This window comes from Schistocerca americana, chromosome 6, assembly GCF_021461395.2.
Source record: "Schistocerca americana isolate TAMUIC-IGC-003095 chromosome 6, iqSchAmer2.1, whole genome shotgun sequence".
In the NCBI taxonomy this organism is placed as follows: Eukaryota; Metazoa; Arthropoda; class Insecta; order Orthoptera; family Acrididae; genus Schistocerca; species Schistocerca americana.
This window is the reverse complement of record NC_060124.1, coordinates 585465743-585482144: the sequence shown is the minus strand read 5'-3', so window position 1 is coordinate 585482144 and position 16402 is coordinate 585465743. Positions and strand designations below refer to the sequence as shown.

The window sequence follows — 16402 nt, the reverse complement described above, 5'->3', positions numbered from 1 at the left end:
GCACCCAGTTGCCTCAGTGCCAGTTTCGGATAGTGAATTTTGTCATCATGGTTTATTTTAACTACACTGGCACACAAACAGTTGACAGCTTAACTGTTCCCAAGGTGCTTCCACCCTTGAGCCAAAAGCCAATGATCGTGCTCCTTTGGACGCTGCATAAATTGCTCCATTTATGCATTACAACAATGACTGTACTGTCTTCTAAGTCCACCCAGACATGCTTTGCATACCTTTAACTGCTAGTGCTGCAGCTTGTAATTGAGTGGTTGTTGCATGTTGACTTTGAACAAAGGCAGCGGTTACACTAATGTGTAATATAAATTCACAATGGAACTTGAAAAAGAGGGCAAGCTAGAGCCCTCAACATGTTCGATAAGAGAAAGATAGGTAGATGCCCAGGTCACAGTGTATATAGAAAACCCACACACAAACCTTCTTGGGTGATGGAGAACGTTAAATGTATCAATTTGAGGTAAGGGATATTGGTCGAGAAATGACAGACTTGAAAGTTGTAAGCAAAAATTGTTCTGATGCCACTGACAGTGGATCTCTTCTATGGCAAGCTCTTTGCTTTTCATATTTTTGGAGAAGAAAGTATGGATCAAAACAAGATTAAACTTTCTATAAACATGGGCTCTAAAATGCATAATTTAAGAGCTATGTGCACTACTACATCTTTTGTACTGTGAAACACACCTCTTTAATTAAAGAAAGTGCTCATAGTTCTTAAGGCATGCCCATGTTTACCAGACATTCTTTTCTTGCCTTGGTCCATATTACTTCCTTCCAAAATGTGGAAGCAAAGAGCTTGCCATAGAAGACGTCCACTGTCAGAGGTATCAGAACAATTTTTGCTTACGACTTTAGACTTGGTCGTTTCTGGACCAGGGTTTCTTACCTCAAATTGATACATTTAACCTTCTCCAGTATCTCTGAAAATTTGTATCAACATCACAGAATCACCTTGTATCTCCATATAACAAGCCATCACCATCCATCAGAAATAAATTTCATGCTTAAGACTCTGGTGGAAAGAGCTCAAACACTTTCAGACAAGGAGAGCCTCACTGAAGAATTACAATACCAACAATTATGTTCTGGAAGAATTAGTATAAAGTTAGTGAAATTAAACTGCTGTTGAAGTCATAATCATGAATGTCTGAGCAAGAGGTTGAGACTGATACAAAGAAAGTGAAGCCAAGAATTGCTTATTTACTTTATGATGGTCCAGTCTCTGAAAATAATGGTAGACTCCCATCAACAAAGATAAGGTCTTCTATGTTATTTCTGGAAAGATTAAAGATAGTCTAGGTCACTGACTGCAAGACATGTACAGCACAATCCACATGAATGAGGCATGTCTTACAAGGGATTGACTATTAGAACAGTAGAGGAGTTGTCCAAAAACATCACTGACACATTCATGTATGTTATAACATCAAGTTGGACACATGCTATATTTCAAAAATGACACAACACATGTAAGTCACAGAGCTAGTAGACGACGTAAGACATGTGTACACGGTAACATTCAAATCAGCACTGAGTCCAAGTCTAGCGGCCGCTGGCTGGCTGGCCGCTCAGGTGGCGTGGCTGCTGCATGGCTGGCAGACAGCGCCGCATGTAGAAGACACATGTAACTGCGCGGCACCACTTTGAAAGATCATCGAGTCACAACACATTTCCCCCCTTTGAATTTTTTGCACTGATCTTGATGGAGGTGGCCTGTAGATTGCTAACGTCCATAGGTGGTGTTTGACCGGCCATAAAGTCCCGAGGAGGAGGCTTCCTGTATGGACGGAAGTGTCCCTGATGATAACGGGTCGAGATGACAGGAGACCTAGGGGTCGAATCTGCGGGGGGGCCGTGCACCAATCTGCCCGTTGCGGCAAGTCCAGTTGTTATAACAGGAGACATGGGTGATGTGTCGGCGTCCGTAGGAGACGGAGGCAAGTAGAGTTGCTCCGTCAGATGATGGTCATCCAGTTCCTGCATGAGCACTTCTCCTGGTGGCGTCCGTTCTTGTGCTGGCACCGAGACGATGGTGAGAGGGCTGCGTTGTGAGTAATGGGAGATGCCAAGATCCTGAGTGTCCGGTAGAGCCGAAGGTGGTGTAGTGGCATTCAGAACAGGCGTTGCTGGCACACGAGGCTGAAGCTGGTCCGAATGACACACTGCAACACCCGTGTCCGTCTGGATTTCATACAGGCATCGGCCCCGGTGTCGTAAGATGCGGCCAGGACTCCATTTTGGCTGCCTCCCATATCCCTGTACCCATACAAGGCACGGTTGCCAGCGGTGAACTGGCCAAGCGAAGGCACCCACAGCCGTGAGGTGGAAGGCCGCAGAAGATGAAGTAGCGTGTGGGGCTGTCGGCCATGTAAGAGGTCGGCCGGGCTGCGGTCGCCCATGGGGGTGAAACGGTAAGAAGCCAGACATTGGAGAAGCACATCATCAGCAGCAGAAGAAGTCAGGAGTTTCCTCATCCGAGCCTTAAATGTGCGGACCTGTCATTCAGCCACACTGTTTGACTGTGAACAGAACGGAGGGGCCGTGACATGCATGACACCGTGACGGGCACAAAAGTCCGCAAATTCAGAAGAGGCAAATTGCGGACCATTATCAGTAACAAGAGTAGAGGGAAGGTCTCCCAAAGAGAAAATGCGGCTAGAGGACTTGTGGTTGCCGCGTTGGTAGGCGACGTGCAATGGACAATGAAAGGAAAGTTAGAGTAGGCGTCAATAACGAAGAGCCAATAAGTACCCAAAAAAGGTCCCGCGAAGTCAGCATGAATACGCTCCCAAGGCTTCTCAGGTGAAGGCCACGGTGACAAAGATAACTTCGGGGCGGTGACCTGTGATGCACAAGGGCCGCAGGCAACGACTATGTATGGGATTTCAGAGTCGATGCCAGGCAAGTGCACATGACGGCGCGCCAGAGATTTTGTGTGAGAGACACCCTTGTGCCCTTGGTGAAGTAGGCGCAAGACCAAAGCATGCAAAGGCGCAGGTACCACAACACGTGGTGATGCATTATCGGTGGAAAGGAGGATAACACCATCCCTAGCCGTGAGGCGGTAGCGCAAAGCATAGTCGTTCCGCAACGGATCAGACGTCTTAGCGGATGGACGATCTGGCCAACCCTTCTGAATACAGTGTAAAACCCAGGAGAGGGTAGGATCAGAACCCGTAGCAGCCGCCAGCTGGTCCCCGGTGATGGGGAACCCGTCCACAACCCGCTGCTCGGCAACATCCAGGTGGAAAAACAAAAGTTCGTCCCTGTCGAATGCCAGATCAGAACCCATGGGAAGGCGAGACAGTGCATCAGCATTCGCATGTTGAGCCGTCAGCCAGAAATGAATCTCATAATTGAAACGAGACAAGGAAAGAGCCCAACGCTGGAGGCGGTGTACAGCCTTGTCGGGAAGTGACGTTGATGGACGAAACAAGGAAACAAATGGTGTGTGTTCCGTAACAAGATGAAATTTTGATCCATAAAGAAAAACACCAAACTTATGAAGAGCATAAATAATGGCCAAAGCGTTTTGGAGGCATAAGCAATGGGTTGTTCAGAACTGTCAGAAAAACGGTGCACAAGGACTGCACCAACCCCGTATTGAGAGGCGTCCCTGGCAAGAACAAGATGTTGGCAAGGGCGATAAGTAGCCAGGCACGGGCCCTGTTTCAGCATAGTCTTCAATTTCTGGAAAGTTGCATTGCAGTACGTGGACTAGTGAAAAGGCACATTTTTATGCAACAGGTGATGCAATGGCTGAGCCACCGAAGCCGCAGACGGTAAAAACTTGTGATAGTATGCTGTTTTCCCCAAGAAGGCCTGCAGTTCCTTAACAGATGTAGGGCGAGGAAGGGTATTGATCGCAGCGACAGTTTGCTGAAGGGGACAAATACCATCCCAAGAGAGTTGGAATCCCAAGTACGTGATATATGCCTGAAACAATTGTGATTTCTGAAGATTACACTTAAGACCGTCAGTCTGTAAGACATGAGAAAGTGTGCGGAGATTCTGAAGAAGTTCTTCAGTGGTGGAGCCAGTGACAACAATGTCGTCCATGTAATTGATACACCTAGGGACAGGGAGCAATAACTGTTCCAAGAAGTGCTGAAAGAGAGCAGGGGTGCTGGCAGCCCCGAATGGCAATCGTTGGTATTGATAGAGGTCGAAAGGTGTGTTAAGGACCAGAAACTGCCGGGAAGCGGCGTCGAGAGGAAGTTGATGATAAGCTTCTGACAGGTCAATTTCAGAAAAATACTGGTCTCCAGCAAGTTTAGTGAACAATTCTTCAGGTTGAGGCATAGGGTAAGTGTTGATGAGGCACTAAGCATTTACAGTGGCTTTGAAATCACCACAGAGACGAATATCACCATTGAGCTTAGCAACGACAACGACAGGAGAGGACCACTCACTGGAAGTGACAGGAAGCAAGACCCCTGAAGCAGTGAGATGATTCAGCTCCAGTTTGGCCCGATCACGAAGGGCCACCAGAATGGGCCGAACCCAAAAAAACTTAGGTCGAGCAATGGCTTTGAATGTGATATGAGCTTCAAAGTTGTTTGCACGGCCTAACCCAGGAGAAAAAAGGGACGAAAATGTCATTGACGAGGAATCCAATTGAGCATAAGGAATAGCATCAGAGACATTATTGACAGAGTCATCTATGGAGAACCCAAAAACACAAAAGGCATCAAAACCAAAAAGATCTTCCGCGTTACTATGGTCGACCACAAATACGGTAACAGTGTGAACGACGGATTTGTAAGATCCCTCCGCATTGAATTGTCCCAAGAGAGAAATCTTCTGTTTATTGTACGTCCGTAATTGCCGAGTGACAGGTGATAGGATTGGAGAACCCAACTGAAGATACGACTGAGAGCTGATGATGGTGGCAGCAGAACCAGTAACCACCTGCATGCAAACATCCCGACCACGGATTTGGACAGTGAGGTATAACTTCCCTGAAAGGGAAGAAGTACCATTGGCAGACAACACAGAGGCAGAATCAGCGTCACGGTCGTGAACATCAGGCATGTGGTCGGATTTGCAAATGGATGACACATGACCCTTCTTTTTGCAATTGTGACACACGGCCCAACGTTGGGGACAATCCTCCCGTGAATGTTTCGTAAAACACCGCGGACATGTAGGAAGTTGCCAGGGGTTTTGCTGTAGTTTCTTAGAGGTTTGTTTACGGTTAGGCCGAGGCTGCACTTGGGAGCATACTGCGGCCACATCGGCCGGTGGGGACACGCCGCACGCTTCGTCAACAGCGCACAGAGGTTGTATTTCCCCGACGTCACCCCACACCTCTATTCGCGCTCCAGCGGCGCAAGAAATTTAAACGACTGTGCGATGGCTAGGACTTCATCTAGAGTCGAATTTGCCAACTGAAGGGCACGTTGCCTACCTTCTTTGTTGGGTGCCGACCAGATAGTAGCATCCCGTACCATTATTTCAAAAACAACACAAGACATGTAAGTCACAGAGCTAGTAGAGAACATAAGACATGTGTACACGGTAACATTCAAATCAGCACTGAGTTCAACTCTAGCGGCCACTGGCTGGCTGGCTGTTCAGGTGGTGTGGCTGCTGCATGGCTGGCAGACAGCGCCGCATGTAAAGGACGCGCGTAACTGCATGGCGGCACTTTGAAAGATCGGCGAGTCACAACAATGTAACTGAGAAAATTATATGCCACCAAGCACTGCTGCAAGCACAATAATGAAATAAAATACAAAAAGATCAGTATTATGGTGCAAATGCAAGTTTTTGGGACAGCATAATTAAAGTGTCTATCAAAATAAGAATATTGAAAAACCTAATCAAGCAGAATGGAGTTTCCAATGTAAACAAAGCATAGGGTCCAACACACTATTTATTAAGGTCTCATTGATCAGATCATCCAGTAGAGCTATAAAATACCAAAATAAACTCATGGAAAAACAGGGTTGGCTCTGGAAAACAAGTGAGGCTCAAAGGACGTAGCAGGTGCTGAAAGTTGAACTTTGCTATAAAAACCAGTGCGAGATCAAAATTACTCCATAGTCCGGTTGCAGTTGAGACAGTGAGTATGTGTAATATAGCTTGAAGCAAAGATGACAACTATGTTGATCATTAGAAAAAGAAAATAATAAAAAATAAATAAATAAATAAATATGGAATGAACAACTCAGGTGAAATATGGAAGCACATTGTCAATCATACTGAGATACCATGAGAGAGAGTGATAGCAGTTTAATATTGTATATCTAACTGCATTAATTATCAATCAGTTTCTTGTCTGGACTTTTTAAAATAAAAACCCGAAGAACACAATTGCAAAAGAACTTTGTGCCTCATTGGAGTCTTATCCAGCTAAGTGAACTACAGTCAGTTTGATTCTTGATTCTTCTCACATTCAGTAATAATGTAGTCAACAATAAGAAATCCAAAGATAAGTAAATATCTTTTACAAACAGTTGGGACAGAATGATGTAATATCTTCCATCAACTACATTTTCTGACATTCGGAAACTCCATTTGATAGGCTCTACTGGTTATTTGAACATGACACTGTGCTAAGTTTTTGGAGTTGACCTTCCTGTAAACAAAATTTCTGTTTGTGGCACTGTTTAAATATACATTATATCTCATACTTTTGATGTTTTGTGATGAGTTAAAACTGAGTTTTGACTTTTCACAAATTATCAACCTAACATATATTTTGGAAATAAAAAAAAAATTTTTTTCCTCTTTTATTTTTAAACTTGGACTCCACTTTCTGTCTTTTCCAAGATGGGATTCCAACTCTTTTGCAAAAGTTCACATCTCTGATATTACAGACATAGTTTGAAATACAGAATGATCCACAAGACCACCACCATTGAAAAACTATTCTGTTGACATCTCCAGAGCCTGAAATACTCAAGTAGCACCAAAGGGAATCCATAAAGGTGAGTGTAAGCCAGCATAATGTCTGAACATCTCAGGAACCATGCAACGGATTTCATACGTTACAACAGTTATGGGATGTACTTGGTGACATTGCAGGGTAGAGATAATCAAGGGGAAACCCAAATCGACTTCTGCACATAAGACTAGTGTCTTGAACACTGCAATACATTGATAGGTGAAATAAATACAAATTACAGAGGGTTTATAAAAACGATTTTAATAGAAAGTAATTGACCAACAATAAAACACAAAATTAATCACTTAAATTTGAACATCTGCTACAAACATACAGTTTTGTTTACATATTTCCTTGCTCTATTAACTTCAATACAACATTTATTTAACAACACTACAATCAGGCTCCAAATTTCCATTATATATCACTGCAACATTGATAAACATTCGCGGCGAGCGCGCACGGAAACACACACACACACACACACACACACACACACACACACACACACACACACATTTTCTAACTGAATAGTACTTGGAGTGTTTTTATTATATATTATTATTCTATTAAAGGCAACAAATAAAGTGATTATCAATGATTCAGGTGACTTATTATTCTCTATTATTGAGAAATGCAGAATCACTTGTATTTCATGAAAACAGGTATCACTGTTTTTCTGGAGAACACAGTAATTCCTAGTTTTCAACAAAATTTTATTGTTCTGCATCATCACTATCGTACAATTACTGATGAGCATTTGGCTTGACATGACAAGTGTTATGGAAACTGACAACCTATTGTGTGAATTGTACTGATAGATCTCAAGATAGTTTTTATAAGAAGACTGCAGTGAGTCATCAGAAACAAAGTAACAATGATCTTTGCAGACAAGAAAATTCCATTTCTAGTGACATGGTTAACTTGATTTTTTATTGTGATATCATAAATAAAATGGGCTTATAAGGTTTAACTTCTTTTAAATATTTATTATGACAAATGAAAATAACAATAATATTTATCACCTGTATGTATTCATATTATTTCATCAACACTGTGAAAAATCCAAAATTTTCCTTCTTCAGCCCACAGTAATTTGATACTCTCTGCTGAGAAGAAACAGACTAAAAGAATGATCTTTACACTGACTAGTCAACTATGCATGCCAACATTTTCCAGAACATACCACAATCCACAGATAATGCAATATGAAAGTAATATATTAAGATTACAAGATGTTCTTCTAATGTTCACTGATCTCTTTCCTCAGGCCGTCGGTAAGGCAAACCGAGATGCAGGAAAACTGACTCTTCTGTAGGTGTGTCAACAATATGTCCATTTATGATTTTTGAGCCCTGCAACAAAAGCAATTGTACTATATATTTTTTAAATTATTTTAGTAATTTAGTTTCATTTAAACTATACATGTATTGCTTTGAAATATTTATAGCATTCAGGGATACAGGCCAGCAGTATACAAACAGCATATGGTAAAAAGCTGTACAGAATGGGAGTGGTCAGAAAGAGTTAAAATTGTTCACAATCTTAGAGAGTTATACGAGGCAGGGAGAAGTGGTTAAAAGCACTGACAGATCATAACTGCAGAACTTATATACAACTTGGCAGATGATGATGTACACGGGGGGAATGCAGTAAACGAAAATGAAAAGTACTAGTGTTTCAAAAAAAGTGTCCAATGTGAGCACTTTTTGACACGACTTGAACAAAAATTTATTCTAAAGCATTGAATAGCACATTTAGAGTAAGTGATGCTACTATCATGAGATTAGACAAATGGGGAGCTAACAAGAAAGTTCTGGAAACCCAGTTCTTGCAGCCAATCCAGACATTGGAAATGCCATTTAACTTCTTCCACATAGATATGTATGCTAATGAGGTGGTGCCAAATAAAGGCCTTTGATTTATCGTGCAGTCGACACAAAGATCTCCATAGTTACAATATACGATGATGAGCTATTCTGAATATACTTACTTCATTGAAGAACAAGCCTTGAACCTTCTCTATGAAAAATGGCACAAAAAACATTAACATAAATGTCATCATGGTGAAGACAATGCTGTCAGGTTTAAAGTCTCCTTCATGCACCTACTTTTAAACTGCAATGTCAGCATGCAAACCATAGTCTGTCAGTCCTTTTTTATTTTAGGTGCAGTTATGCAATTTGATAACTGTTATAACTGGTTTTAGCCACATGCTGGTGATCTTCAGATTCCATACATCATAGGTAGCATTTGTTCACCAATTATTAGGTTGGTGCATAACTTTGCAGCATTTTTATCTTGCATGTTGGTATTCTGGTTGCTATGAATTTATTTACTGATTGTCATTTTTCATCTGTAGTTCACTGTTGCTATTTGAATTTACATATTGTCATTTGGAGATAATGAGTGGAGCTGTGGATGCTAGGAAATGCAGTGCTAAATGAAGAAATTGGAACATTTCCAACATATCCTCCTGTTTGAGTTCAACTGAGGGGTGACAGCAGTGAAGGCAGCCAGAAATATTTGCACCATGAATGGGGATAATGCCATTGGACAGAAAACAGCAAGAAAATGGTTTTTTCTTTTTGAAGAGGATCATTTTGACATTAGTGACTCTTTACATTCAGGAAGACTTTCAGGGTTTGATGAAGATTGTTTAAATGTATCAATCCACAATGATCTATATCAGTGTACTCAAGAACTGGTAGATGTGATAAACTGTGATCATTCTGCCATTGTGCAACTTTTGCTTGCAATGAAAAGGGTTCGAAAATTGCATGTATAAGTACTGCGTGCTCTAAGCCAATATTACAAAAATCAGAGGATGGTCATATGTGCATCTCTGCTTGCTTGTTGTCAACTGGCTCGTGAACAACATTCCTATCCTGTATCATTACTATTGATGAGAAATTGTGTCTTTATGCTAACATCAGGAAAAGAAAGGAATGGTGGAGCTCAAACAAAGCAACAACTCTCTATACAAAGAACAGTGGGCATCCATAAAAGATGATGTTTTGCATCAGATGGAACTGCAACGGTATGGTGTATTACGAATTGCTTCCCTGAGGCATAACCATCACCGCTGATCTTTATTGTCAACAACTGAGATGTCTTGCAGTCGTAGCACAAGAATAATAATCAGAAAGATTGTATGAAGGGAGGCTACTCCTCGATAATGACCAACCACCTTCTGGTAGACTGACAAAAATGCTATACAAGAGATGGGTTGGGAAGCTAATCTGCACCTACCTTATTCATCTGATCTTGCACCCTTGGATTTTCACCTTTCCTGCTCTCTATCAAACAACCTTCAAGGAAATTTCTTTTCAGATGAGAATGTGCTCCAAACATGGCTTGATGAGTTCCTTACCTCAGAACCCCACGATTTCCACTATGCCGGAATCAAAAAGTTACCCCGAATTTGATTACAATCAAAGTATTAAAAATATTTTTCCACGTCTGTGAATATTAACTTCTGTTTACTGTGATTTACCACTTGTCATGCAGCTTGGTAGCAAATGATGTTACTTGCCATGTAGCTAACAATACATTTCCATCCCTCAAAACCGAATTTCACATAATCCGTAAGAGCAGCTAATGATTTATGCTTTTAATTTTGTTTTGAATTGGTAAAGATTCCCAATTTCCTGCTTTACTTTAGATATAAGCTTGCTGAATATCTACCTGTCAACGTAAATTACACCATTATGAACCATAGACAAGAAGGCAAAGTCTAAATGAAAATTATTTTTTGTGTCTCGTATTGCAAATGTGTAAATCACCGTTCAGATGAAAAGGTTTTTACTATCAACAACAGAACCCATTAACGAGTAAATGTATTTGGAAGTGAGTGTCAGAATTCCAAGACCCTGAAAATCATTTCTGTAATACTTACAGTTATCTGCTTTACACAATGTTCTTACTACTTCCTCCTGCTGAATGCGCATTAACAATACCAGGAGAAGAACAGATTGCTACTCAGCATAAAGATGACTCGCTGAGTTACACACGGGCACAACGAAAAGGCTGTCACAAATTACAGCTTTCTGCCAGAGCCTTCTTCAACAAGGAAAACACACACATTCACACAAGCAAGCAAGCACACCCCATGCACACATGACCACTACCACTAGCAGCTCCTACTGGAATGTAACTGTCACATGGAAAGCAATCTGGATTGGCGTGAGGGAATGCAGGATACAGGTAGGGAGAGAGAAGAGAGCAGTCTGGTGGGGTGTGCAGGAACTAAATGGTGGCCTGACAAGACTGCCAGGGGGAGCATCAGGAGGTGGAATCTGGAGGAGGGGAGGAAACAGGGAGTGGAAGTGGAGAGGAGCAGAGATGGTGAAAGGATGGGTGGGCGTACTGGTAGAGGGCAGTGAACAATGAGGGTGAATGACTGTGAAAAGGTAGAAGATGATAGGGCAGAGAGGGCGGAAATTGTTGGGTGGAGGATGTGCGGACAGTAAGTTACCATAGGACAAGGGCGGGATAATTTAAGAAATAGAGAATGTGTTGTAAGGATAACACCCACCTGCACAGTTCGGAAAAGCTGATAGTAGAGGGAGGATCTAGATGGCCTAGGTTCTGAGGCTTTAATTTATTTCATTAAAATTTAATAAATAATAATAAATAATTTAATTAATAAATGTTCTGCAGCAGCCATTGAAATCAAGCATGTTATATCCAGCTGCATGTTGTGCCACAAGGTGGTCTGCTTTGCTCTTGGCCACAGTTTGGAAGTGGCCATTCATCCTGATGGGCAGTGGGTTGGTAGTCATACCAATATAACAAGCAGTGCAATGGTTGTAGCAGAGCTGGTATATGACATGGCTGCTTTCACAGGTGGCCCGGCCTTTGATGGTGCGGAATAGGAAGTGCTGGGTGGATGGACTGTGCACAGAGATATGATCACTGCAGCAAGGGGTTGGGCTTGTGATGGGGAATGACAGGATTGACCAGGATGTTGTGGAAATTCACTGGACAACAAAACACCAGTTTAGGAAGGATGGGAAGGATCTTGGGTAGGATGTCTATCATTTCAGTGAATTACATTAGATAATCAAAGCCCTGTCGAAATATGTGGTTCATTTGCTCCAATCCAGGGCAGTATTGACGAAGGGGGCACTCTTTTGTACTTGGCTCTTGGGGGTGGTGGGAGCACTGCGGGCGCATGGGGAAACGGCATGGGAAATCTGTTTGCAGGCTATGTCAAGAGGACAGTGCCTGTTTGTGAAGGCCTCTGTGAAGCTATCAGTATACTGAGAAGGGAAATCTTGTCCCTGCACATACGCTGTCCTTGGATGCTAAGACTGTGTGGTAGGGATTTTTTGGTGTGGAAGTGGTGGCAGTTGTTAAAATGCAGGTATTGTCAGTAGTTGGTGGGTTTAATGTGGAGTGAGGCATGGATAGAGCCATCAGAGAGGAGGAGGTCAACGTCCAGGAAGATGGCACATTGAGTTGAGGAGGTCCAGGTGAAATGAATGAAAGAGAAAGTGTTGAGCTTGTGAAGGAATGAGGATAAGATGTCTTGGGACTGGATCCGTATCATGAAAGTATCATAACTGAACCTGAAACAGACCAAAGGTTTGGGGTTTTGGGAGGCTAGGCAAGTTTGTTTCAGATGGCCCATAAATAGGTTGGCATACGAGGGTACCACATGGGTGCCCACGGCTACACCGCAGATCTCTTTGCATACATTCCCTTCAAAGAAGATGTAGTTACACACTAGGATACAATTAGTTAGGTATATGAGGAATGAGGTAGTGGGTTTGGAGTCTGAAGGACACTGGAAATGGTAGTGTTTGACTGCAGCAAGACCTTGGGCATGAGGAATGTTGGCGTACAGGGAAGTGGCGTCAATAGTGACCAGTAGGGAAACAGGTAGTAAAGGAGTGGGGATGGTGGAGAGTCGGTGAAGGAAGTGATTGGAATGTTTCACGTGGGAGGCTAGATTATGAGCAATTGGTTGGAGGTGTTGGTCAATAAAGGCCAAAATCCTTTCAGTAGGGACACAATAACCAGCTACAAGGGGGTGTCCAGGATTGCTGCATCTGAGAATTATAGGCTGTATCTTGTAAAGGGAACAGAGGTGGTTCTGGGATTCCAGTGCCACGGAAATGTAATTTTGTAGTACCAGGTTTGTGAAGGACAAGGACTGGAGGACTCTGAAAATGTGAAGGTCATTGTGAAAAGAGGAGTGGGATCCAGAGAATGGAATTTTTGTGGCTAGGCCATTGGGGGACATTCCATGGTTTAGGCAGCATTTACGTGACAGGATGTGGGACTGAATTTTTGCCAGGAAAAGGGTTGCTTTTTTGAAGTGGTGCAGAAAGATGGTCCAGGAGTTCGTTGTGGCAGTGATGGCATTGGGGAAATGTGAAATGACATAGGAAATGGGCAAATGAAGGTGTCAAGTTGGGGTGAGAGCTGGACAACAGTAAAAGGTGCATAAAGATGCTACAGGCATGCAGTAACACACAGATTCACAAAACATGTACAACAAGTAAAAATACACAAAGACGCATGGAAATATGCACAAAAATGTGAAATTACGTAAAAATATATCTAAAAACAAAGATGTTGTAACTTACCAAACGAAAGTGTTGGTATGTTGATAGAGACACTAACAAACACAAACACACACACAAAATTCAAGCTTTTGCAACCCACGGTTGCTTCATCAGGAAAGAGGGAAAGATGAAAGGATGTGGGTTTTAAGGGAGAAGCTAAGGAGTCATTCCAATCCCGGGAGCGGAAAGACTTACCTTAGGGGGGGGGAAAGGGACAGGTATACACACTCGCGCGCGCGCACACACACACACACACACACACACACACACACACACACACACACACACACACATCCATCTGCACATATACAGACACAAGCAGACATATGTAAAGGCCTTTCAAATGCCAAAATCGATGCAGCCGTTTGGCCACAGTCGACTGTAAAATTTCGTTCATTTTTGCCAACTTGGCTAAAAATCCGGCTCCAACAACTATAACTCAAAAACAGCTACTCCAAATAAAAAATTTCAAGTTATCAAACTTGTAGAGTACGAAATTTCATGTTACAAAAGCATTTAGTTTTACAGCTTCTGGCACTATTATGCGTCCATACACTTGAAAGCCAGAGTAATTCCATTCTGTTGTTGTTCTTTTTAAGTCAAAATTATTCAATGAAATGAAATTTCCAGTGGGAAGACTGCTCTTTAATGAGCACATATGTGTTCTCTATGTATATCTTTCTAATTTTCTTCATTCATGTGTATCTATATTCGCTTTTATCCCTGCCTTAATTGGTAAGAGTGGAATGCTAAAATGAAAACCAAATACATGGTAATGGCCAATATGTATTTACGTACGAGTAATATAAAATTTGTATGAATGGAACAAATAGAAGGAAACGACAACATCAAAAAAAATTTCAATATCAGAGATCAACATTTTATCAAATTACAGTTCCATCCAGGTCATTTGGAAGACTACAGCAGGTCCTGGTCCAGCATCTGTTCTTCAGGATTCGTAGTACCACCTTCACCAACTTCCCCATCCTCGAGTGTACCTTCTATCTCCTCCTCATCCTTGTCGAGCACAATTTCTGAAGCACGTTGAGGGGCAGTTCAGTCCAGTTTTGCTACATCAACGTAATACTGTTCATCCTGTTTTGCATGAGCACGAAACTGTCTTTGGTAGTGTGTGTGGTGCCACACCTATTTTCATCCTCACAGGAAACAAGAATGACAAGCTTTTCTTCCAATACCACTGGCATGGATCAGTTTTCTTCCCCAGCCAAGATTGCACATGATGGTAGAATTGCAATGAGTGCCACCATGCTGTGTTCAATGTTGGAGGTAGCCTTTCATGTTTGAAAGACTTTCTCAGAGCAGACTTCACAAGAAGCTTGTACCTGAAGTCATACAACGTAGTGCAGTTGGAATTTCCATACAGTGCTAACATCAGTTGTTCTCCAGCCTATGCTATTAAGTCTTGAAAGACTGAGTGTTTAACAAGAACTTTGAGGTGCAGTTGTTGCTCCATAAGGTTTAGTAATTTCCTTATTCCTTGGCCAAAAAAAGAGGATATGCTATCACATCCTGTGAAGGCATGACTGAAAAAGGGTAAATGCAGGATAAAAATTAAAAGAACTACTAGAGTATCACACTCCTGCTGATTCCCTTCTTCCCGGTTTGCAGAAGTACAGGTTGTTGTAGTTGTTTCCTCGACCCGTTATGAGAACAAGCATGCCAATGTCCTCACTTACGATTGCTGCACTGTCAGACTTAGCAACTTGGAAAATAGATGTTTCCACAATTACTGAATTGGCATCATCTTCTGCCTGCAGTACTTTAATACCTCTATCCTCAAATTTCCTCAAGAGCTTAAAAATCAAGTGGTTCTTGGCCTCTTATTTGCTAGTAACTTCTCTTGTGTGACTGCAGCATTTATATCTTCATCAGAAATGACATCTGATGAAGAACCTGGTGTCTTTAAGCAACAAGATCTTTGAGAAGCCTTTGTTCCCCTTTTGAAGCATCACTTGGATAGACAAAAATTTAGACGTTGAATGTCTTCTTTCCCAACCAATGTTCTCGTCAGACTAAACAGCTGTGTATGGAGAGACTGCTATGATTTCTCCCACAAGATGGAAAGTTATCAACCCATTAATCATGCAGATGTTAAAATCGGAATTGTCAGAGATGAAGTGGATGAAGCCTTCACAGTTATCCTAGGCTGCTCAGGTTGTAGAGTCAAGGATGTCTCAGGCAGGGAAGCTTCCATATATGGAGCTGCGAATCCAACTGCACTAAGAGTGTCGACAATAAATCTTGATCCAAATCTTTGTACATGAATGTACTGAAGGCAATCAATAGTGAAGATAGAAATGACTGTGACCTTACTGCAGAAATCCCTGCATGTGATGAAGCAACACACTTTTTTTCATTTATATAGTGTTCTTTCTTACTTACAAAAAAACAACAAAATGGAATTACTTTGACTTTCAAATGTATGAACGCTTGAGAGTGCCTAAAACTGACAAGCTATATGATTCTGTAACATGAAATTTCATGCTCTACAGCTTAGATAACTTGACATCTTTCATTCGCAGTAGTCGTTTTTGAGTTAGGCACTGGAGCCAACTTTTTAGCCAAGTTGGTAAAAATGAACGAACTTTGATAACTGTTTATGGCCAACGGCTGCACAGTCACTTGACACCAAATTTAATGTACTTTCATTTTGGCAAGGGCAACATTTTCAGTAGGATGCATAGTTCCCAAGAAATAGGAAAAATCTGAAAAAAAGACCCTTTTTTCTTTTTGGCTTCAAAAAGTTGTTCCATGAGTTCTGGAGGTCGAAAACTTGGATTCAGCATACTCTCAACTACATACACAAGATAAAAAAATAAAATCTTCTACCTCATCTTTTGCAAGCAAAGGGCCTTTTTTGTGATGCTGTTACTGGACTACAGTCCACACAGTCACGTGGCCG

At 41.9% G+C, this 16402-nt stretch overlaps 1 protein-coding gene across 2 annotated transcripts in view; it reads right to left on the bottom strand.

The window, feature by feature from the left end:
• Nucleotides 1–7867: 7867 nt before the first annotated feature.
• LOC124619411 (DNA polymerase lambda-like) overlaps nucleotides 7868–16402 on the bottom strand; it is a 178196-nt gene continuing 169661 nt past the window's right edge. For both annotated transcript variants that reach the window (XM_047145771.1, XM_047145770.1), the window contains one exon: nucleotides 7868–8259. In XM_047145771.1, the coding sequence (XP_047001727.1) occupies nucleotides 8155–8259 (105 nt within the window). In that variant the 3' untranslated portion in view covers nucleotides 7868–8154. The remainder of the gene's footprint in view (nucleotides 8260–16402) is intronic.